The sequence below is a fragment of the Drosophila ananassae genome, chromosome 3R (genome assembly GCF_017639315.1).
Source record: "Drosophila ananassae strain 14024-0371.13 chromosome 3R, ASM1763931v2, whole genome shotgun sequence".
Taxonomy (NCBI): Eukaryota; Metazoa; Arthropoda; class Insecta; order Diptera; family Drosophilidae; genus Drosophila; species Drosophila ananassae.
The window spans coordinates 8956801-8980005 of NC_057930.1; the positions used below are offsets into that span (position 1 = coordinate 8956801).

General features: G+C 41.4%; 3 protein-coding genes across 3 annotated transcripts; 1 reads left to right on the forward strand and 2 right to left on the reverse strand.

Annotated features, from left to right (window-relative positions):
* Positions 1–118: 118 nt before the first annotated feature.
* Positions 119–1728, reverse strand: LOC6504404 (fibrinogen-like protein 1). Its single transcript, XM_032455253.2, has 2 exons — positions 460–1728; positions 119–392 (listed from the first exon to the last, which is right to left on the reverse strand). The coding sequence occupies exons 1-2, from the start codon at positions 1683–1685 to the stop codon at positions 263–265; spliced, it is 1356 nt and encodes a 451-aa protein (XP_032311144.1). The 5' UTR covers positions 1686–1728; the 3' UTR covers positions 119–262.
* Positions 1729–3041: 1313 nt separating this feature from the next.
* On the forward strand, positions 3042–4228 carry LOC6505557 (WD repeat domain-containing protein 83). The gene is made up of 3 exons (XM_001964929.3): positions 3042–3159; positions 3215–3937; positions 4003–4228. Exons 1-3 carry the CDS (start codon positions 3081–3083, stop codon positions 4125–4127), a joined length of 927 nt encoding a protein of 308 aa, XP_001964965.1. The 5' UTR covers positions 3042–3080; the 3' UTR covers positions 4128–4228.
* A 666-nt stretch (positions 4229–4894) lies between these two features.
* Positions 4895–23048, reverse strand: LOC6504393. Its single transcript, XM_001964930.4, has 3 exons — positions 22230–23048; positions 16793–17123; positions 4895–8298 (listed from the first exon to the last, which is right to left on the reverse strand). The coding sequence occupies exons 1-3, from the start codon at positions 22322–22324 to the stop codon at positions 6808–6810; spliced, it is 1917 nt and encodes a 638-aa protein (XP_001964966.1). The 5' UTR covers positions 22325–23048; the 3' UTR covers positions 4895–6807.
* Positions 23049–23205: the final 157 nt, after the last annotated feature.

A 23205-nucleotide genomic window follows, 5' to 3' on the forward strand; every position in this document is an offset into this window, starting at 1 on the left:
TTCAGTTGAATTTATTATCATACCATTGTCGTAATTAATCCACTGAAAGAAAAATCCTAACAGTTCAATCTTCTTCACTGAAATAAAGTTATTGTTTCTGTCTCCTTCTTGGTTTCGAGTAAAAAGAAGATATACTTTAATTTTTTATGTTTTTATTTTATTCTTTTTAATATACGTTTTAAATGTCGTGATGGTATCCTGGAGAGGATACAATAATTTTTTCAGTGTCAGTTTCAGAAAATGTCCATCATCCAAAATGCTTCTAAAAGGGTTTGGGTCTTATCATCATTTCAACAAATGTAAGTGAATCAGTAAAAGCCTGCCAACTTCCCCATTTTATCCCATCTCTACTCTTTGATTTACCATCTATGTAGAAGTTTCCGTTCAGGAAGCTGTAAGTTCAAAAATGAAGCTTAACACTTTTATATATTTATTAAATATTTTATTTTTACGGTATACCTGGATCCACAGTGATTAAACCACCAGCCACCACCAAATCTTCTGGCGCAATTATCTCCACTCACGTCATTATCCCTGTCAATAGTGGAGAACTTCATGTTCAAATGGTAATATGTAAGGGAATCGCCTGCATCTCCAGTGTGATTTCCAACCGATTCCAATAGATAGAAATCGTTCTCACTGCCAATCCTGAAATTATCGTACTTGACGAAAGCAGTGGATCCATCCACTTTTCCCAGATGGATCAGCAGTTCGTGCTGTCTCGACTGAGTTACGAGGTGCAACTTCTCCAGGCCTAAGAAGAACTCTCCTGCCAAATTTCCAAACCCATCTCTGTATTCAGTCCAATTGCGATTAAAATCCACGCTGCCGTCAATCCGCCTCTGAATTACCATCCATCCAGATCCATTGCAAGGAGCCTCAAATGCACTCACTCCCGGAAGCCTTATTTGGTATATGTCTTTGCTGACGTTGCTACAAGGATTCGGGTCAACACACTTTCCAAGTTTTTCATTAGTTTTATTTAAGTTTTGAGATAAAACATTTATTTGACTGGTTATGTCATTATTTAGGGAGTCCTTGCTCTTTGCCTGTTCAGTCTTTTCCTGGATTTCTGCATCTCTTTTATTCAGTAGATCGTCTTTTCTTTTAATCTCCTCCTTGTTTTCCTGGATCTCCTTTTCCTTTTCCATCAAAGAATTCTTGTTTTTCTCAATATTGTCCAAACAACTAAGTAGTTTTTTATTAAATTCATCCATTTTCCCAATCATTTTTTTAAGTTCCTCACTTTTTTCGTTTATTTGATTTTTTAATGAATTTATAAGCGTTTCTTTATTTTCAATTTCTTTGTTTTTTTTCTCAATTTCACTATTTTTAATTCTTATCAGCTCTTCGATGTCACTTTGGGCTCTTATACGAGCATCGTTGCTTTTAATCAGATCTTTCAATGCTTTTATTTGTTCATCTTTACTCTTAATTGTGGCACTTGTAAGCTCATCTTTAATTTGAAGTTCTTTTTGTATTTGCCCCAACTGGTATTTAAGTTCATTACTTTTATCGGCGCCCGATTTCAACTCCCGGAAGTGGGCCAGCATGGGCTTAACTACTTCGAAACAGCTTCCGCTGCACTCAATCACCTCAGTATGTTCATAGCACTCTTCGTCGGCGACAGTCGAGCCTGTCAGGACCAAAACCGAAAGAACTGAAACTATAACTCGCGGATCCATGGCGTGTTTCCAGGCCTGTAGGTTACGGTTTAATGAAAACCAAGACGGTATTGTCTTGAAACGAAGAGTCTGTTCACGCGTAAGATGATAAGAATATTCCTTTCCTAAGGTTATCTCCGTTGTCTGTCGCTAAGAATACCATATCCGGCCGAATGTTTTGGATTTGGAATGATTTTGTGAGTGTCTAATTCAAGAACAAAAATTATATAACTTCAACAATTCGTTTAAGGTATTCTCAAAATTTAAGAAACTGAAGATAAGTTTAAATCATATAAAAAATCTCTTGACGAGGTAACATATCGGTGACGAACCTCCATGCTAAGCCCAAATTTCTGATATAAATTTTGATGACGAAACAGGTGAACAAAATTGCAAATAAAAAATATTTTTTCCTTGCTGTTGTTTTTTTGTATATATAGATCTTTAATTATTTCAAAGAGGATACATAATAAATAGAATATTCCTCCTCTGGAGAGGCGATTCACACAGTTAACAATACTTTAAATGTAAGGACAAACACCAAATTATTTTTTTTATTTACTCCATAGATTTTGACAATAAAGAAAGTGGAATAATTAAAAACCATTCCAAAGATGTAAAGTAAAGCTACAGTGGTTCTGAAGTTATACGTATTTTTAATTTTAATTTTAATTAAAAGTTTGCTTAAAACTCTATAAAAAATCCAAAATTGTTTTGTAGTTGTGGCAAACCAAGTTTGTTAAAATAATAACCAGATCTCAAACAAAAAAATGTTGGAAAAGTCCCAGACTTCTATCTTCAAAATTCCAAAGTTGTTGCATTTTGGATCGGTCACTTATATGGCTGGTAGAGGATATAGTCAACCACTCTTGGCTCGGTCGAGTTATACGCTGCGTGCAAAATAAAGAAGGATATGTGTAAAGTTTAAATTCGATATCTTTAAAACTGAGAGACTAGTTTGGGCAGAAAAAAATAGGCAAATAGGCAGGCAAACTGATAGACGGACATGTTGGTATCGGAATAGGAGGTGATCCTGATCAAAAATGTATATCGTTTATAAGGTCCTTTACTGCGTTGCACTTATTTGACTAAAATTATAATACCCTCTGCAAGGGCATAAAAATATAACTGAACAACTAAGGCTTTGAAAAAGACCAGAAATTTATAAAACAGAATTTCAGACCAGAAATTTATATAAAAAGGCCATATTTTTTCAAATTGTTGCATGAAGTATTTTAAAAGCCTTTTTAATTCAAATTTTCTCCTGCCGGAAAAGCTTTAGAAAAGCTTAGAGATGACAAAGTACCGATAGATTGTTGCTGTTAAGCGCAATATACTATTTACAGTGCTGTTAACAATGGAGCTGCCAACCTGTTTAATGAGAACACAGCTGTTAAATGTAAACAAGGTTTCAAAATGCCGACTTTTGCCAACTTTAACGTTAAAACCACAATTGACTGCAAACAAGGAGCTGTCCGAGCCGTACGGTACAACGGTAAGTGCCTCAATAACCATTGTCTTCTTAAAATAAACACATTGTTTACTTTTAGTGGACGGTAGTTACTGCTTGAGTTGTGGGTCTGACAAAAAGATAAAACTTTGGAATCCGATCTCAGGACTGCTCCTGAAAACTTACGGCGGCCATGCCGACGAAGTAACGGACGTGGCAGGTAGCTGTGATAGCAGTTACATTGTTTCCTCCAGTTTGGACAAGAGCGTCATCTACTGGGACGTGTCAACGGGAACTCCGGTACGTCGTCTGCGTAGCCATGCAGGTGGAGTGCGATGTGTGTGCTTCAACGAGGACTCTTCGGTGGCCATATCCGGAGGCAGGGACAATGCCGTTATGTGTTGGGACATTCGCACCCGCCGTCTAGATCCTGTACAAGTGATGAAGGAGGCGCGGGACTGCATCACGACAGTTCTGACCAACGAAAACAGAATCTATGCCGCCTCCCTGGACGGCTGTGTGCGAACCTACGACATTAGGGTGGGTGAACTGACCTGTGACAAAGTGGGAGAGCCCATCACCTATTTGGCCCAGACGAGAGATGAGCAATGTCTGGTGGCCGGCTGTCAGGATGGAGTGGTACGATTACTGGACTGTGAGACCGGCGGCCTACTCTTAGAGTACAAGGGCCATCAAGCGGACGACTATCACATTGAGTGTGGCATTCTGGCAAACGATGCTCACATATTGTCCGGCTCTGGGAACGGACATGCCTTTGTCTGGGATCTCCTCGAGGGAAAAGTTCTTCAGCGGATTCGCATAAGTGTGAAAAAGTTAGTCCCTTGTGAGGATGACGAACTAACAGTTCTATTTTCATATTTCTTACAGGCGACAACGGAGGAGTAGTCCACTCATTGGCCACTCATCCGAAGCGTCAGGAGATGTTGTTTGCCAGGCGCCGGGATATGTATGTCTTTTCCGCCGACTTGCAGATCGAAGAGGAGCAATTATAGATGCTACACACATTGTAGACTATAAATTAGGAAGTAATGTAGGTCTTAAGGAGAAACAATATAAGGAGTGAATATTAAAATCATTAGCTTAGACAATCCTACACGTGATTGCTGTTGTATGCCACTGACCAGCCCCCAAGAAAATACGATATAATTCTTTTTGTTGAGGGAAAAAGGAAAAACCATTTATTTGACATAATTTTTTGCATTTTTTTGTTGTAGTTTTGTTTTGTTTTGTTTCCATAGAGCATGAATGTATGTAGTAATATGTGGTTGTATGCATGATCTGGCTTATATATGCTGCTTCATGTATTTCTTGTTTCTTGTTTCGATTTTGTTACACTTTTTGTTTATTTTTAACTATAAACGGCCTGCATAATGTTTCCTTAATAATATATGTATGTTATGTATAGGTCGAATGCAGATGCATAAGCGAAAGGGGGGCGAGCTTGGGATGCATGGCATCTGCTAGCCAGTGCTGCCAGTCTCGACATCATTCTCATACTCTCTCTCCTTGTGAGGGGGGGTGGGGAAATGCGGGACGCCAGGCCGCGGCGACGCTGAGCGAATGGCTTCCCACCATCCTACGATGCTGGTCAAATGGTCTGGCGCCTGAGCAGGACACTTGGTGTCCTAGATGGCTGCTGGCTGCCGGAATCGGCTGTTGGAATCGCTCAGCGTCGGCGCGGCTTGGCAGAGGAGAGGCAGCTGCGGCAGATCGCGGTGTGCATCGCGTCCTCCATTCGCTCCGGCATGTGCATTCATTGTATACGCAAAGGGGCGGGGGCGGGGATGGTTGGTTTAAAGGATTACAGGAGATAGGAATATTGGGGTAGGAGAGGGGAGTTCTTAGTTTAACTCTCTGAACTTGTCGTACTTATGTACTAAAGCATATTAAATATGTATGCAAAGTATTTGTTTATTTTAGTTTAGTAGTAATATTATGTAATGTTCCGTTACTTATGTGTGTATGTACTCTGCATGTATTATTTATATATGTATGTTATGGTAGGTATGCATAATTTGTATATAATTTATATTCATATATATATATATTTGTATAGTAGTTTATATAATAAACGATTTTCAATTTTTTTAGTTCTCTCTTTTCGTTAGCGTTTTTTTTTTTTGTTTCTTTTCCTTTAGATTGTTTTAATTATTTGTTGGTTTTTTTTACGTTTTCTTTCAAAGTATTGTTTTTTTTTTGTAATTTTATTTTAATTTGAATTTAATTTTTTTTTTTACCACCCACGCACTGCACTCGCTACTTCTTTCGCTCGCTTACATAATTAGACTTATAAATTTTTACACAAATATATCAACAAAAACTCAATAAGTTCCATTCAAAGTATATGAATATATATATATAGGTATATGTATATATATACGCCTAGAAACGTAAAAATTAAAAATACAAAAATAATAATTTAAAAAAAAGGTAAAAATTAATGCGATGGTTTTTATAGAGTTCAACACATGCTGGCCACGAGCATGGTATTTTTCTTTTTTTTTTTCTTTCTTTCTGTTTCTTTTTTTTTTATATATTTTATTTATTTCTTATTTTGAAGGAATCGCTTAATCCTGGCCTTCCACGATTTCCGCAACTACCAACATCATCTTGCAACTGGCATGCGTGTAAGTCTGTGCTTATTAATGGGCTTCTAGCATTACACATGAGATAAATCAAATAAAAGGGGAAAAATCATAAATTGTATGTCTATTTTTTGTTTTGTTTTTCTGTTCTTTTGTACTCTGTTTTGTTGTTTCGGTTTCGATTCGTTATTCTCTTGTATTTCGACGCCTCCTACCAAAAAATACTCAACTATCTCAAAATATCTATAATTTTCTAACAAATATTAAACCAAAAATACCAGTATTTCAAAAAATTAAAAAAATTCAAATAGGTAAATATGATAATATAATGATTTTCGATTTACAAGTTTTTGTATTTTTCGTTATGAAGCATCGAATTCATAAATATATATTTCTTTTGCTGTTGCTTGTCGTAATCAATTGCTCAGTTTCTCTCCTCTTACTATTAATTCTAATTTCTTAACAAATAAATGAACAAATGTTAAGTGTATTTTTTCGTTTGCATTTAATTACAGTGGCTATGTGTTGTGATTGGTTGTAGTTCTTTGTAGTTGGCGTTTGAAGCTTGGAAATAGGTTTCTCTTTTCTTTTTAAATTAAATCTTCAAAAATTACAAAATATTCTCTTTTTAGGTCTGCTTGCTATATACTTCTTATATATATATATTTTTTTTTTTTTTCGTTTTTTTTTTTTATATTCTTGTTCTGTTTTTTTTCTAATTTACATTTTTTTGCCTTTGCCTCTGTTTGGTAACAGTCTCTTTAACATTTCTGTGGCTGCCACTGTGGCTCCTACTGTTACTGTTAGTGCTTACATTATGTTTAATGTTACTGCTACTGTTACTGTTGCCGCTACTGTTACTGTTACTGTTACTGTTACGTTGCCTGGAGGCCGCAAATGGACTTTGCTTAGTAAATTGTTGTTGGTGAGTTGCTGCTGCCTTTCTAGCGGTTGTTGTTGTTGTTGCTGTTGCTGTTGGTGACTGGCGAGCGGCCTTAATACTAGCTCTTGCTCCAGTACCAGCTCCCATCCCACCACGACCCGATCCAGCTCCTACTCCTGCTCCCGATAGCTTGGGGCCATTGAATCAGGATGACGGCAGCTGCTTGGCCACTATGACGCCCGGCCGGCACTGCTTGAGGGATGTGGTGATGGTCACCTGCTGGGGAGCTCCGTTCGCACTTGTCCCGGTGATGATGGTGCCCGATGTCGCCGCCGCATGCCCAGCCGAACCGCTCTGCACCTTGAAGATCGCTGTGGGAGTTACGGTTGTGCTGCTACTGGAGGTCCCTAGACCGCCGCCATCCTTCGCCGTCTTGGCCGTAATGATCACCTGCTTGTTGCCGCTGCTCTTGAGATGGAGGAAGGGTCTAAGCTCCGCCAGCGCCACGTTCTGTTTGCCGGTGGTGGTCAGCGCTAGGGGGGCATCTTGCGCCAGGCGATGGTGCTGCTGCTGTTGTTGGTGATGATGTCCGGCACTGGCCACGGTCACCTGATGGTGCTGCTGGCCGCCATGGCCGAACTTTATCTCGGATGCATTGCCGCCACTGCCGTCGGCGAAGAGATGATCCCCCTCCAAATGGCGAATGGCCTGAACAATAGTCTCCAGATTCTGGCGATGCGGATGCGGATAGTGGGTGGTGGCCTGTGCCGCCTGACCGTGTTGGTCGTGCTTCTCCGCCTTCACCTTGACGATCTTCTCGTGAATGCGCTCCACCTCCACCTTTGGCGTGGCCTTGATGGCCGCCTGCAGGATGGGCTGCAGCATGGCGGCCGATCCCTCGGCATATACTTTGGCAATGGCGTTAACGTTCACCTCGTTCTCGGACTCCGTCGAGCTGTTCGACGACAATATAACCTCCTCGTGCACCTGATCCTCGGTTATGATTTCCGCAGCTGCGTCCGCTTCCAGTTCCTCAATGCTGGAGCACACCACCACCTGCTGTTGTCCGGTCATCTCATCGATCTCCACATAGGAGACGGTGCCGCCCAGCTCCTCCAAGTCCTCGTTGCGCACAAAGTTGTCGGTGTGTTCGATGACTTCGCGTGGAATGTAGCCGCCGCTGTTGCCGCCACCAGCCGCTGCCACAGCCGTTCCAGGCGGTGCGGTAGCGACGCTATATAACTGCCGCTTGATCATCTGCAACTCGTCCTCGAGCAGCCGCCGGAGGCTGCGCTCCTTCTCCAGCTGTTTCTTCATTTCGATCAGTTCCTTGGCCGCCAGAATGCTGGCGCTGCTCAGCTTGGTGGCCGCTGCTCCGCCGGCCGTCAGGAGGGTCATCGGTTCCGGGGACATGGAGCCAAGGCCCTCGTCGGAACTGTCGCTAATCGCCTGGATGTTGATGACGTTGTCGGTCAGTTTGCGCTTCTTGATGGCCACCGCCGTCGCATTGCCGCCGCCTCCGTTCCCATTCGAGTCGTTGTAGTTGCCGCCGGAGTTGCCACCACCCTCGCCGGATCCACCGCCGGCTTCGTGCTCTCCCACCTGGCGCTTCAGCTCGCTGTTCTGGGTCAGTAGCTGGGTCTTCTGGTTCTCCAGCTCCACGATGTACTGGAAGGTCTGTTGCAGGATGGCAGCCTGGAAAGAGGAAGAAGAAGTAGAAGAGTTGGAATTAATATTTAAGTAAAAATAGAGGAGGAGGAGGAGGGGGGAATGGAATGGAATGGGGGAGAAGGGATAATTGCCGAGAGCCGACTTAATTGCAACAACAACACTTAAGCCTCGTTGCTTATTCCCTTTTTCTATCTCTATCTCTCTCTCTTTTTCTGTTTATGTTTTGCATCTTTTTGCTCTTCTTCTTCCTCTTGTTTATAGTAATAACTGTAGTAAGCTGTTCCCAGGGTCTCCTCGAAGTGATTCGAGCTTGGAAGAGAGGTGAAGGAACTGGTGTCCTTCAAAAAGGGCGCCATAATAATAATAATAATAATAAATACTATACTTAAAGGGGGGAGGAGGGGGAATGCAATTTCCACACACATTCCAATAGAATGCGTAAGCCGGCCGACTGCAATCGGCATTCCATTGGCTTTGATTAAAAACCAATAAAAAAAAATGCGAGAAGCCACTTTGGCGATTCTTGTTTCTCTTCTCTTGTTTGTCAGAAAACTTGTTTTGGTTTGTTGTCGGAGGTCACTACGAGAGCAACAACAACAATAACATACATATGCATAGGAAACAGACGCCGACGCCGGCATCGCACAGCTGCTCGCAGCTCCCTCTCCTCTCTTTCGTGAGAGCCAGTACAGTTTTCTCAGTTTTATTATTGTTATCCCCCTCACTCCCCCACCATCTATGTAGCTCCCCAGACAGTGGCATTGCAATGTCGTGCGCATATTTTATTAAACAAACAACAACAACAAAAACAAATAATAATAATAATAAATAAATACGATTTTCCAGCTTCTATCACTACGATGGGGCTAGCTTTGTTGTTATTTTAGACAAAGGTCGTTCATTGACTTCGTGGCTCAGGACTGGAAGGCGACAGAAAGCATTGGAATGATTGGAAGGATAGAGCAAGAAAGGGTGTTGCCAAATCTAAATTAAATGATTATTATCAAGGAATGCACTTGCTCCAAACTCCAGTTGGATTAAACATATGCATGGTATCATATGGTAGTTTTTTTTCCCTCCCCCTTTTTTATATTTCCACATCTTGTTGTTGTTGTTGTTGTTGTTGTTGTTGGAAAATGCCGGCTAGGGTGGCCAGAGAAAAAGCAATATACGATATTATAATCGACATCTGTGTGAGTGTGTAAACAAAAAGCAGGCAAACCCAAGACCAAAAGCATAAACAAAGCAAAGAAAACAAAGAAAGAAAAAAAGGAGGAAAAAAAAAACAAAAGCCGATCACTCTCGCGCGGGTCCAACAAGAATCCAATTCAGACGCAACCCAAACCAAGCAAGAAAGGAAAACAAAATACAACAACAGACGGTTGGCCGTTTTTGCGGTGACTGTACTTTTTCCCAACACACAACACAACACAACCAAAACCACCACCACCATCGCACATAAAGCCAGCAACAGTTCCAATACGAAAAGTTTTTCAATATTCGCCGGCGTCGCGTCAAATGTTGCTAGAGAGCAGAGAGCAAGAGCCAACAGCCAGAGAGCGGCGGCGGCGGCTCTCCTGCTCTCTCTCTTTTTCCGAATGGCTGGGGAAAACACTCGTGCCAGAAGGAGATAGCCAGCGTTCGTTGGGTTTTCGTTTCGTTTCATTTCGTTCCGTTCCACTGAAACGGAAACCCCCTAGTAGCGAAAAACATGTGGGTCCAAGCTTTTTCAGCTTTTTGCACAATCCATCCATCCAGCTCCCTCTCACGCTTTGGGTAAACACGTGCTCTCTCTCAAGCTTTCCAACTGGAATAACTGCTATATTGGAAGTGGCAAGCCAAATATCCCTCTCCCTTTCTTGCACCAGCAGCTGACTTCTATAAATGGCGCGTCTGTTTGTGCCTCCCTTGTTCTTGTTGTTGTTGTTCTTCTTCCACTTCCACTACAATTTTCTGATTGAATAAATGAAATGCATAAAAATAGCAACTACGCTGGGCGGCGGCGGCGGCAGCAATATTCTGGGCGTGCAATGAAAGCGCCATGCGTCAGCTGATGAGCTGGCAAGTCAAAAAAATGTAATTCATGAAATATGAAATGGAATTTCTTAACAAATATTCTCTAATAGGAATAAGTTTGGGGTCAGAACAGAACAACCACCAAAATTGCAGCTCCCCACTTCCGCCCCTCGTAATTATCATCTCTCCTCCTTTTTTGTTTTATTTTTTTTTCGACTTTTCTGGCCTACGTGCGTGCACGCATGCTTTGAACGTGGCGCTTTCCTCTTGTAAAATATAGAAAAAAAATAACAAAAAAAAAAAAAAAAAACATAAATGAAAACAGCGAGGGAAAATCAATTTACTTTTACAACTTTGGTGGCTGGCCCCGCCCCGAAAACAAACAAATAATAAACGGAAAAGCCCTAGGTTTATCTCTGTCCCATATTTATAAGCAATAAAAAAACGATACTTTCGATAACTGATAGTTTGGCGGAACCGGAACTGCTTTCTTGAGCTTCAAAATAAAGTATCTTTAGGTTAGTTTTTTTGTGGCAGACAACTTATCTGCCATCTGGTCCTAATTTTCTGCGTTGCACTTCAGCAGAGAGAAATGAAAACAATTAACGTAACGTTCTCGGTTATCTTTGGCCTCTTCACCTGCACCCTGCAGATGATAATGACAGGTGTGTGTGCCGAGCGCTGAGCGAAAAAGACAACAAGTCAGCTGACATTAATTTCGGTGCAAATTTTTACCAATCTCACTGAGAAAAATATATTATTTTTTTATTGCTAGTATCGGAGGTTTGCTAAAATTAGAAATGCAATATTTTTTCTCGTAACGGAATCCGAGACGAGTTGCACAGGCCATAAATTTGAGATATTTTTTTTTCCTTATTTTCCACGCAAATACAACTGAAAAAAAAAACAAAAAAATTATAAGCAAAAACAGCTGCGAATTCTACTATCGCTGCCGGCTTACTCACACTCATACACAGATACGACATATACGAGTGTGTGGTTCGGTTCACTCGCACTCGCACTCGCCCAACCGCCCACATACTCCCTCTCTCTTTCTCTCTCTCTCTTTCTCCCACTCAGCTGCTTTTACTTATGGGCGCCAAACATGTGTTCACACACACACTGACACTGAAACAAGAGTAGGCAAGAGAGAGTGTGGGGTCCCAGGAGAGGATTCGTGGTGACAACATCACCGCGTAGTTTTGTGGTCAAGCCCGAATGCAACAAAACTAAGGCTATTTTTAGGCACTCATATGTGCCACCCCACCCTGCCACCCCTTTAATGGGGAAATGGAAAACGCCAAGAAATGCCGTCATCGAAGAAGAGTGGGGCGAGGTCATCATCAGCGCTAAGAGAACATCACACCCATTTTACAAAAAGAAAGAAAGAAAAACAAAAAAAAAGTGAAACAGCTGTGCGCACAAATCCGTTATATCTAGTGGCTCTCTGATGAAATTTTGTGTAGAATTTTTATAACGGCATTTGGTGTGATTAAAATGGGAATATTTAATTACGAAAAAGGCAACATTATTTCTATTTACGTTAACCTAATTAAATGAAAACACATGCCTCAGATGAGCTCAGCCAGAGTACACAGAGATACAAGTACATACAGATACAGATACATGTGTATCTTTGTATATTTGTATCTCTGTATCTGTGTCTATTTATATCTGCCGTTAAAAGTCGTAAAAAGAGTCAATTAAAGAAAGCCAAAGCACCGTTTCCATTGAAAAGTAATAATAAAAAAATATTAATTGTTAAAAATATAAATATTATACAGTGTAGAGTAGTGTAGAGTTTTCCTGCTCGTTCTTGAACGTACTTGCACTTTCTTTATCTAACAACAACTACTACTGAACAAAGGTCAATAAAACCTTTGACCTGAAGAGTGCCAATGGTGTTTGGCCACGACATGCCACCAAGTTTAATTTAGTTTTTTGTTCAAACAAAGCTCATGGTCAATGGAGGAATTTAATTAACATAAAAAACGCAAAAGCCCACACGCAGAAAGCGATATTTGAATAGTGGGAGGGCGGAGGGTGTAGGGGGGTGGTGTGCAAGTAGAAACTTGCCGGCTCTTGTTGACTTCGAGCAACAATAACAAAGAAAGGCAGCTGACCCTCACACACACACACACACATACACTGCCATTCATAGCAGACATAACAGACCGCACCGCATGTGAGATCAGCTGATCGAATTTCATGTCTATAAAATTGAAGTAAAGGCGGCAAAAACGAACACGGCGACAGCGGCGGCGTTGTATTTATTTTTATCAACGTGCGGCTGCGATGTGTGTTTACCCAAGACAGCTGTTTCAATTAACCCAAATAGCACCAACACAGGCCCGGCTATTTCTGTTCAAAATTATAATTAAATTTACATTTCATCTCAAATCGAATCTAATCTAAATTTTAATCGAAATCAATAAAAATATGAATGGGAATCCCCTTTTTTCTTAGCATTTTGCATTAAAGTGCATGATTGGACATGTATTTTTACAGTTGTGACGAAGCTTGCGACGCAATTGCTCTGCTGGGAAAGCTGAGCCGAGCTTTTCTGCCCGTAACCTTGTTGTTGTCGTTTTTGTGTTTTTGTAGCTTGACCAGCTGAGTCTCGCTTACACGTGAACCGTTTCTATGAGTGTATGTGTGTGTGTGTGTGTGTGTGCAATTGCGCAGCAAAAATGCCGGTTGACTTTTGTGTTTGCTTCTGTTATTATTTTTGTTATTGTTTTGTTTTTTTTTTGTCCATTTTGCAATTTCTATTAAATGACTCACTGATCTGTGTGAAAATTCAAAATCAGTTTCTTATAAAAACAATTAATCTTTAAAAAAGAGAGAGAGAGAGAGCGAAAAGAGAGACCTGCAATAAATCAAAACAAAACGGAACTAGCTGACAGACACTACGCTACAAATACACTGACAGAAATGGGGGGGACAGACAGCAACAGCAACCGGCGATCTTGAGAGTCTTGTCCATTGATGAAAACACCGTTACAATGCAACAAAGTCATTAAATCTGGCGAGACGGCATTCCATGTAATCAACAAAGACGGAGAGAGCGCCGCCCGCCTGTAGCTAGAGGAGTGAGAGAGAAAACGGGGAACGACGACCGACATTTTTGCAAACTCACACACAGACTACCTCCATCTCGCTCTGTCTACCCACAAAGTAATTGATCCATTGCACTTATGCTTTTCGCCTCTTTTGTCACTGCTTTCTCTTTGCTGCGGCATTCTTTCGCGAAAGTCTCGAGTACTATCAATAGGCTGGGCAGTCGCCCACCCAGACGGCCTAACGGATGATTAATATGCAACGGTGATTTACTCCCCCCACCCCTCTTTGGAAATGATCATCAGTATAATAGTTTTTACTCTTATATACGCACTTATATTATATCCTTTAAACTTTATATTTTTTATAAGACTATATGTATACGGCCTATAAATGGGGACATTCTTATGTAAGAGACTTCCAATAACACAGACACACATGTATTTTGACCAAACTGGGTGTTGGCGTGGCCCAGAAGTCTTCATCGCATCAGAATCTGAAGCTGCAATCCCGTTTTTTGCTTCTTGGCGAAAAGGTTGCGAAATGCCAATGGCCTAGTGCACTCCACCACCCACCACCCACCGCCCATCGCCCACCGCCCTTGTGCCACGCCCCGGTACAGCGTAAAGAATATTTCGCCGGGCCAACAATCAAAGTGCGCAGCTGCCAAGCTGAATGCCCATTTTTCGAAGGATAATCGGTAGAAGGGGGTTGGGGGTTGGGGGGTTATTTCATCCCCTATCTTCAAGCACCTGCCATCGTTCCATTCGGTATCGTCATCGGCTGTGAAACAGCTGCCTACCAGGCGCCAGACAGACGCCAAAAGACTTGAAATGGAATGGCAATGAAACACTCTCCCGCGCACCACCCACCACCCACCACCCATCACCCACCAGCTGGACGAGTGGTGTGGGCTCCCATCAGCAGGAGGCGAACAAAGAGTTGGCGCCATTGTCCTATCCCCTCCTATCCATTTCCAACCAATATATCCTTAGTCCTGTTTTTGGGGTAGCTCGGTCGGTTGGCGCGCGCTTTTCTTCTATGGAGCTCTACTGGAAAGGAATCGATATTGTATTTGTATATAGAAAAGTTTCCAGCTCTGCGTCAGTCCGGCGTTCTTGCTCTCTTCTCTGTCTGGGCAAGGTGTGTGGTGTGTGTACAGCGAACGCCTGCCCCCACCCACTGTAATGTAGGTTAGTTCAGCTGGGGCGCGCCTAAATCTCGACACGGTCAAAAATACTTTGATTGAGAAATTATTTATTTTTACATAATCAAGTTTGAAAGTTAAGGATTAGTTTTGCAATAACTATAATATTAAATATAAAATATAAATTTAATTTTTTTTACTTATAATTTCTTACAGTGTCATCTCTAGTAGTCACAATACAACAATAACAAAATGAGGGCAACTGTACGCAATTGCACATTTGCACTTTAGCGCCACCTAGCGAGCAAGTTCAATGACCTGCCAAACAGCGGGAGAGCAGAGGAGTGCAGTGCAGATTGCAAAGAGAGGAGAGCCTCTGAGTGAGTAAATCACAGACTTGCACTCACAGCCCCACCACCACCACCCCCTCACGACCACCAGGTGGATTCCACCCTCTTTAGGGCGTGGCTGTATGTAAGCACGTGTGTGTCTGTGTAAATGTCTCTGTCATGCACCGTTATGTGCGTGAGGCCTAACTGTGAATGGCTCTAGTTAGACGCACTAGCGGTCTATCGGTCTACCGGCCAGCCATGCACTTTTTTCTATCTTTGTATCCAAGTCTGATTGAAGATACTTTAGTATCTAAAAGGATGAGTATTTCCAAGTTGTAGACTTGGTTGATTAATTAAATTAATTAAAATGTAAATTGTACTGCGCGGGCGTAAACTTGTCCAGGTTATCAAATATACTTCTCTCTCTCACTTTTACTCTCTCTTTCTCTCCTTTCGGTGCACTATCGGTCATTCTCCTCCTCCTCTCTTCTTGCACCTATTTACTACAATGTTTACTACTCGCCTGCGTTAGCGAACACACAGCATAGAACAAAAATCCATAAACTACTTGCACTATTCCGCCCACAGCCCACAGTCCCCCTCCCTCCCACATCTGCCATCTCAATCTCCGTATTTCTGTCCCTTTCGGCGCCCAGGCCCATTATGTCATTCATCAAGGCCCGCCGCCTGGCGTTTCCTTGCTTTTACGCTTTCCTTTTGGCCTGTCGTCGTGTCGTAGTATGTTTCATATTTACGCGCTTTTCTTCCTGTTCGTAGTTTTGCTTTCCGGTTTTCCTTAACAGAGCTATTTGATAATTGTTATAATTTTATATTTTATATCAAAAATGTTTAAAGTTTGAAAAAAAAACATGTTCAATCATGAAAAAAACATATTAAGCATGAAGAATCATGTTCAATCATGATGAAATCATATCACGTCCTGCGAAGGTATTCATGCCCAGCCCATGATGAAACAATAACATGATAAATCATGAAAAAATCATGTTAGGTCCTGTTTCATTGTCAAAATTTCACAACTAATTTTTGTCAAATTTGTTTAAAGTTTGACATGAATAAACATGAAAAAACATAATAAAGCATGAAGAAACATGTTCAATCATGACAAAATCACATCTTTTATTGAAATTATTTAAGAACAAAGCGTTGGAGTCCTGCAAAAACATGTTCAATCATGAAAAGAAAAAAAAAACTAAAATAAATCATGAAAAAATCATGTTTTGGCCTGTTTTGTTGACAAAACTACCCAACTAATTTTGGTCAAATTTGTTTAAATTTTGTTAGAAAATGAAAAAAAAACCTGATAAATCATGTTAAATCCTGTTTCATCTATTTGAGAAAATCTGAATAGTTCGAAAAATGAGAAAAAAAAACCTAAAAAAATCATGTCAAGACCTGTTTCTTTGACAAAATTTCAGGTCCTGCTCTTAGGTCCTTCCAAGCTCCTTAAGTCTAGCCCACATCCTCCTCCACCTTTCGCCTTTCGTGGCATCTGCGGACGCGTCACAACAAATCGATGTCTCAAGGTGAAAATCCCATAAATATGCGAACATGTGTGCATGGAAAGCAAAAAAAAGCCCACCTAGTGTGTATGTGCGGCATAAAAAAAAAAGAGAAACAATTGAGACGCCACCAACACGGCGTTGCCCTGACGACTGAACGTCGAAAAGGGACCTTCACAGTTCCACCTCTGCGCTACAGCTGGGAGGCTTTTTGGCCAAATTGCGTGAGTGAGCGAGCGAGTGTGGTTGTTGTTGTTGCTTTTGTTGGCAATTTGTCAACATGTGTTTTTTCGGACCCAGATGAGAGTTTTGTGGCAAGAAGATGCTGCCGAAGGACCCGATCTTCTCAAGACTTCCCAATGGATAACTGACCTTGGATAAGAGTTCCAAGCATCGAAGGAATGTGAAAAATATTATTCTGGATTTGATTTTGAAACCCTTACCTTGCTCAACTTCTCGCCCTCGTGCCTCGGGAGCAGGGATCGTAAGCTCTGGAAGCCGGCATTTATGCTCTGCATGCGACGACGCTCGTTGCTGTTGGCGATCTCCCGACGCATCCTCTTCTCGCTATCGACCAGGGGCTTGCCAGAGGAGTCACCGTCACTGACCCCGCCCCCTCCTCCACCACCGCCACCGCCTCCTCCTCCGCCCTTGGAGGTGTTGGTGCCGCTCATACTGGACTGGCGGCGCTGCGAGCTGGAGATCTGATGGGCCGGCTCGGTGGTGTACTCGATGTGGTAGGTGTTCTCTCCTCCGGAATCTTCTAGCTGTAATCTGAAAGAGAAGAAAAGACATGGAGAGTGAGTCAGAGGATAGACATGTCATGAGTTCGACTCCCGCTCTCTCACAAAAGCGCTGAAAAATTCATTCATTCATAAATCCACAATTCCATTCAATTCAATTTTAGATTAACCCACACAGAGCCACAAAGCGCTGACTAGCAGTCGGATAGTATGGATGTAGGGTATAGCCAAGCCCATAATACCCTACTCTTCCAAAATAATATTCTATTTATTATTTACTACTATCCTAATAATAAGAATAAGAGATAGACTCATAATTATAATTTTAAAAAAAATGTTAAAGGAGATTCTTCAAACCAATATGCTTATCGGTAGGGTATCAGAGAGCAAGAGAGAGAGAGAGAGAGAGAGAACAGCTGTCAGTAGTCTGGCTCTGTTATTGTTGCCACCATTGCCGGTCGTTTGTTGAGATTTTGTTTTTGAGGCAAGTTTTTGAGGCATGGATGGGTCTTCTTCTTGTCTGGGGTATGGGGTCCGGGCTCTATAATATGCTGAAGCATAAACTATCGTCACAAGAATTCCAAACCGGTTCTACTCTACAATAAACAAACACGTTTTTCACAGCCGCTCGCTCTACAGCTCACCAGCTCAGCGGCAGGCTGCAGGCTAATGAAAATCATTTTCACAATGGTATGCCCCTATGCCTGCTTGCTGGCCAGCGCCAGACAGAGACCTGGAGTTGTGCAGGAAAAGTTGCAACACGGCATTCCACGCTCTAACAAAAACAACGAGAACAAAGCGGCTCGGCTCCAAGACCAAGACTCGGCTCAGCAGCATAGAAACTACAGTGGAGACTCCTCTTTAACGAAAATCAATCCAAATCAGGGCATCTCCTATAACTATCAAGATATTTTATCGCATTCTAAGCTATACTATATAACAACTATACTATACTTTACTATAATATCCTTTTATATCTACTACTCTATTGTACTATCTGTATTATACTATACCATGTATCCTTATATCTTATCTTATCCTAGCCTTCTGCCTTTTGACCTTTCAATTTCCGAAGATATCTTATGGATTATTAGGTGGTGGCATCATAGTTTTTCGGTGGAATAACATTACCTTATTTTCACATACTACTATTCTGTCCTGTACTATGCTATTCTATATCCTACTATCCTATTCTATAAATCCTATTATCCCCTCCAGTCCTATCCTATAGTCTATTTTATTTCTATATATACTATTTTGTACCATCCTATCATATCCTATACTGTATAACCTATTACTATATTATCATATCCTATTTTGTATTATATATGCTACTATTCTATTCTACTATTATAGTTTTCCATATTATATTGTACTATATTATTTCATTTGAACATATGCATATCCCTCTATTTTCGCCTCATTATACACCTTATATATCCAATATATCCTTCCATTCAACCTATACTATACTTTATATCATACTACATCCTCTCCTTTACTAAATCCATACCATATATCCTTATATCCTTCGATCTTTTTCAATCTAGTAAAGAATACTATATATTCTTCTATCTTATCCTGTACTAAACTATTCCATATATGTATGTATCTTACTATCCTATCCTATACACTATACCATACTACCTATACTTTTATTCTAATCTCTTCTATTAGATGACTATACCATGTATCCTTTTAACTAGTCCTTCCTGTTATACCTTATATACAATATAGTATTCTATCCTATACTCTCCTATTCTATAAATTTCTATATATCCTTCTATCTTATCTTAAACAATCTATACTATCTATACTCCTATACTATTTAAATATATCTATACTTGTACAACACTCCTATTACTACCCTATCCTATTATCCTATCCCTTTTCATCCTAAAACTACAAAAATACATTGTATATTTAGAATTTCTTCAAAGAAGCTTCTCTGTATCTCCTCCCGTTCGTCTTATTGAAGTCAGACTGTGTTAGAGACTCGGTCGTCTCGATGGCTTGGTTTATTTTTAGCATCATCCAAAGGTCGTTCTTCTCTGGCAACATTTTTGCGGCAAGTGCGCGACAGAGAAGGAGAGAGAGCAGAGTCGGCCGCTGAAGTTGGTCAACAACAACAACAACAAGAACAAGAAGCAGTGGCAAGCGGATGTTGTGGCAGCATCAGAGTAGCAGCAAAAGGCCAAAGGAATGTGGCTTGGATCTTTGGATCACGGCACTTGCTTTTTGGCATCTCGTTCTCGTTTGTTTTTGTTTTTTTTTTTTTTGTCGAATAAAATCCGAAAATGTTGAATGAAAGGCATGTAGCATGCCGCATGTGGTGGCAGCATGTGTTGTTGTTTTTATTGGTTTGCTTCTGGTGGGGACTTTAAGTGGCAGCATAAAATAATATTTTTAAATTATTTTTAAGACTATTTTTTGATTAATAATGTTAAGTAGAAAGCCTAAAATGCACTTGCCACTCGATAAGTTGCAACAACAATAACAGAGGCAGAGAACATATGACAGACGACAGCTGGTGGTGGTGGTGCTGCCGACAGAAGCGCTGCTTCTGCCAGAGTTCAATGTAGTTCATTGGCCACTTTTCGCCAACAAACACACACACACACATACAGTGGCAGATGCAGCACAGATACACGAGCAATAAACAGAGACAGAGAGACAAAGTGGAAGTCACGAGTACCACCTACCACCTTGCACCTCCCACACCCCACCACCTAGCACCACCCACTTTCCGCCCAACTGCTATTGCACTTTGCACATAAATCGTACATACGTTTATTGGGTCACTGCTTACGTCATCACTTGGCTAGCAAGTTTGTAGAATTCTTCACTTTCTGAAGCGGATTCCCTTTAGATTCCATCTTTCTTCGGGAAATGCAACGCAATAGAGCTCTCGCGTCACTTGCGTAATCTTGCAACAAAGTGGCGGCCCATAAACTAATGAACAAATTAGAAGCCACCACCCCCCTCTGTGTCTGCCAGTTGGCGCCACATTTGCCATAAAATTATAAACAAAAGTGGGGGTTATATAAGAGCCACTACGTCGTAACAAGGTGAGAACAATACCTGTACTTTTTACAAAATAAATAAATAAATAAAATAAATAATGCATTAAAAAAACATTTGAATTCTTCAGAAGAATTTGAGACTATTGCTATCGTAGTAGTAGTAGTAGTAGTAGTAGTAGTGGCCACTTCCTCTTCTTCCTGCTTGGGCCATGCCCCGAAAACTGTTGTACACAAAAATCATGTGTTTTTCATAAACAAGCCGAGTGCTCTCTTTACTTACTCTCCCTCTCCCTCTCTCTCTCTCTCCCACAACCCGCCCGCAGGTTGCCAATAAATGCGGCATGCGAAAAAAAAGGAAGAAGAAGAAGCAAGCGAGAAAAGCAAAAATAAGCTGAGAAGAAGCGAAACGAAAACAAAATGAGACGAAGCGATGCGAAACGTTTTGGCAAGTGAAACACACACATGGACACGGAGCCATCGCCCCAAAATTTGCGCAGCAGATTTTCGAGCCATGTGTTGGGGGTTTCGTATTCGCGTTAGCGTCGTTTTTTGTCTTATTTTTTATTTTTTTTGCAAATCTGCAGCCAGTATGTAAGTATGTATGTATGTATGTATGTGTTTTTTCAATGAAACGCGTGTAGTAGTAAAAAGCATGCAAAGTGTGTGGCGGCATCTGTACTTTTGCAAGAGCGCTTCCTCTCATTGGTGCGGGCGGCTCTCGCTCTCGCTCTCTCTCTCTCTTGGCAGGCGCAACAAGCTTTTGAGTGCAACTCAATCGGTCTCTCGCTCACTCGCTCGCCCCAACTTGACCACCTGGGGGGAGCGGCTCTTATAAAAACTGCAAGCAGAGAGGAGAGCGAGCGCAAGAGAGAGACAGACAGAGAGTTGTGGATGCTAAAAAGACGCAGCTGCTGAAACGCAGTTGATTTACCCGCCCACACTGGTGGCCAAAATAAAGGGATCACCTCTACCATAGATTTTTGCAAAATCCGTCTATCTTCAAACAAATAATTGAATCTTAGTGTGGGTGTTTATTAATGCCAGCGATATAGTCGAAGGTGTGTGCGTGCGTGGCGGAACATATGCTTTTGGCGATAAGAAAAGTCGCCGGGAACCATATGATTCTGGTAGGCCGGGCCGGACAAGAACAACAATATAATATGATAACTAGAAGGAGAAAACAGGAGAAAATCTAAAACTGTACATTTCTTTTGCCTTTTCTCGCACTTGTTTCTAATTCCGAGAGAGGATCAGGTAAAAAAAAAAACAGAAGAGTAGTAATAGATAGAGTGAAGATGAGAGAGAGCAGCAGACACGGCGTGTAAATAGTGCCAAAGCAAGAAAGCAAAGCAAAACCGAAACCATCTGATGATACGAATATACCGGTACAGCTGATTTCATTTCAGCTATGAGCACAGAAACAGACGAGCGTCAAAAAATGTTGATTAGGCAACCCACGATAAGCGAAAAATCGGACGAATAGACTGGGAAGGGGAGTAGGGGGAAGGTGCGCAGCTGTTTTTTTTTCTGTTCGAACATGTGAGCCACAGAACTGGGAGAGAGAGAGAGAGAGACACGATCGACATGAAAAATAGCAAAAAACAGCTGCGGCAATTAGAAAAATATTTAAAAATTAAGTGATTTTCAAAAAAGAGAAATTAAACCAAAGAAGGATCTTCCAAAATATTCCATTCTTTTCTAGTATGTGCCATGCCTGATATATCTCCCGCCAGTGTTTAAAGAGAGCTAAACACAAAAAAAAAAACCTGGCGTCACAGGCGAAGAAACGGCATGGAAGCGGAATAGAGTGAAAAATGGAATGGAATGCGACATCTGTGTGTTCCAGGGGGCCTGTGTTTGTGTGTGAGGGGCTGTAATGGTGGTGGTGTTTTTGTGCCGTATTTGTTTTGTCGGCAAAACGGCGGCAAAAGAAAAAAAAACACTGGAGGGGGGGAGCAGGACAAGAACATGGCGAAATGAGAGCTCAGAGTTGTAAAAATAATCAATAATTTGCGTGATAAAAAATGCAACCGAAGCTGTTGACTCGCAGGCAGACATAAACAGACATTTAATGCGAAAAAGGTAACTCTAGATAAATAAGCGGAAAAACTTACTGCAACTCCTCATCCAATTCCTCGGCGCTGTTGTATTCGGCGTTTTCTAGAATAACTTCCTCCGTTTTGATGGCGGTAACCGGTGCGGCGGACATGTTTTATCGTGTTTATGTATTTGGCTATTATTATCGTGGCCAAATCTTGTCTTCTCAACCAACCACGTGCGCTTTGTTGTTGTTGTTGTGGTTGTTTACTGACTTCTGGCTTCTAGCTGAGAATTGCAAATTGCGGACTGCAGGCTAGGGGCTGGGGGGACTGTGCTGCTACACAAACATTGGCGATTTATTAATAGCAATTTTTTTTTGCTCAATACGCACACCAGCTAACCAGCCAACTAGCAGGCAAATTCGATCGCTGATGTGTCAGCTGGTCTTTGCTTTTCAGCTGCTTTTTGTATTTAGCGGCAAATTGTTTGCCCTCTCACATACATACACATGCACAATCACACACGCACACACACACACACCAACGCACACACAATCGCGAACAGAAACAGGGAAGAGAGACAAGAGACACGGCGCCGAAATAAACTTAGCGCGTCAGTTTCCTTCCACACTAATCTTGAATTTTCCAACTCCGTATTCCTACTACTCGCCACACTTATTATGCCGGCGATGTGCGCTGTGTATTTTTTTCAGTTGTTTTTTTTTTTCGAATTTACCGCACTAACACTTGCAGGCGCGCGGCTGGTACATAGGCATATATAGCTGTATATAAGGTCGCACTGTACGATTCATCCGTTCACGAAGCGACACGTCCGTTGCGTTTTGACTCGAAAAAGAGTGTGACCGGTGAGCAGTAGGGCTGTTGAAAATATTTATTGCCTATCGATATATCGATATTCTTCTTCGAACTATGTACGGTCACACATGTTCCTTCCAACACTATTTGCCGAGATTTGCAACACTACAGTAATGTAGTGTTCAAATTCAAAAATAAACGCGCCAGACATTCTCTTTAAGCATATCTTCAAACG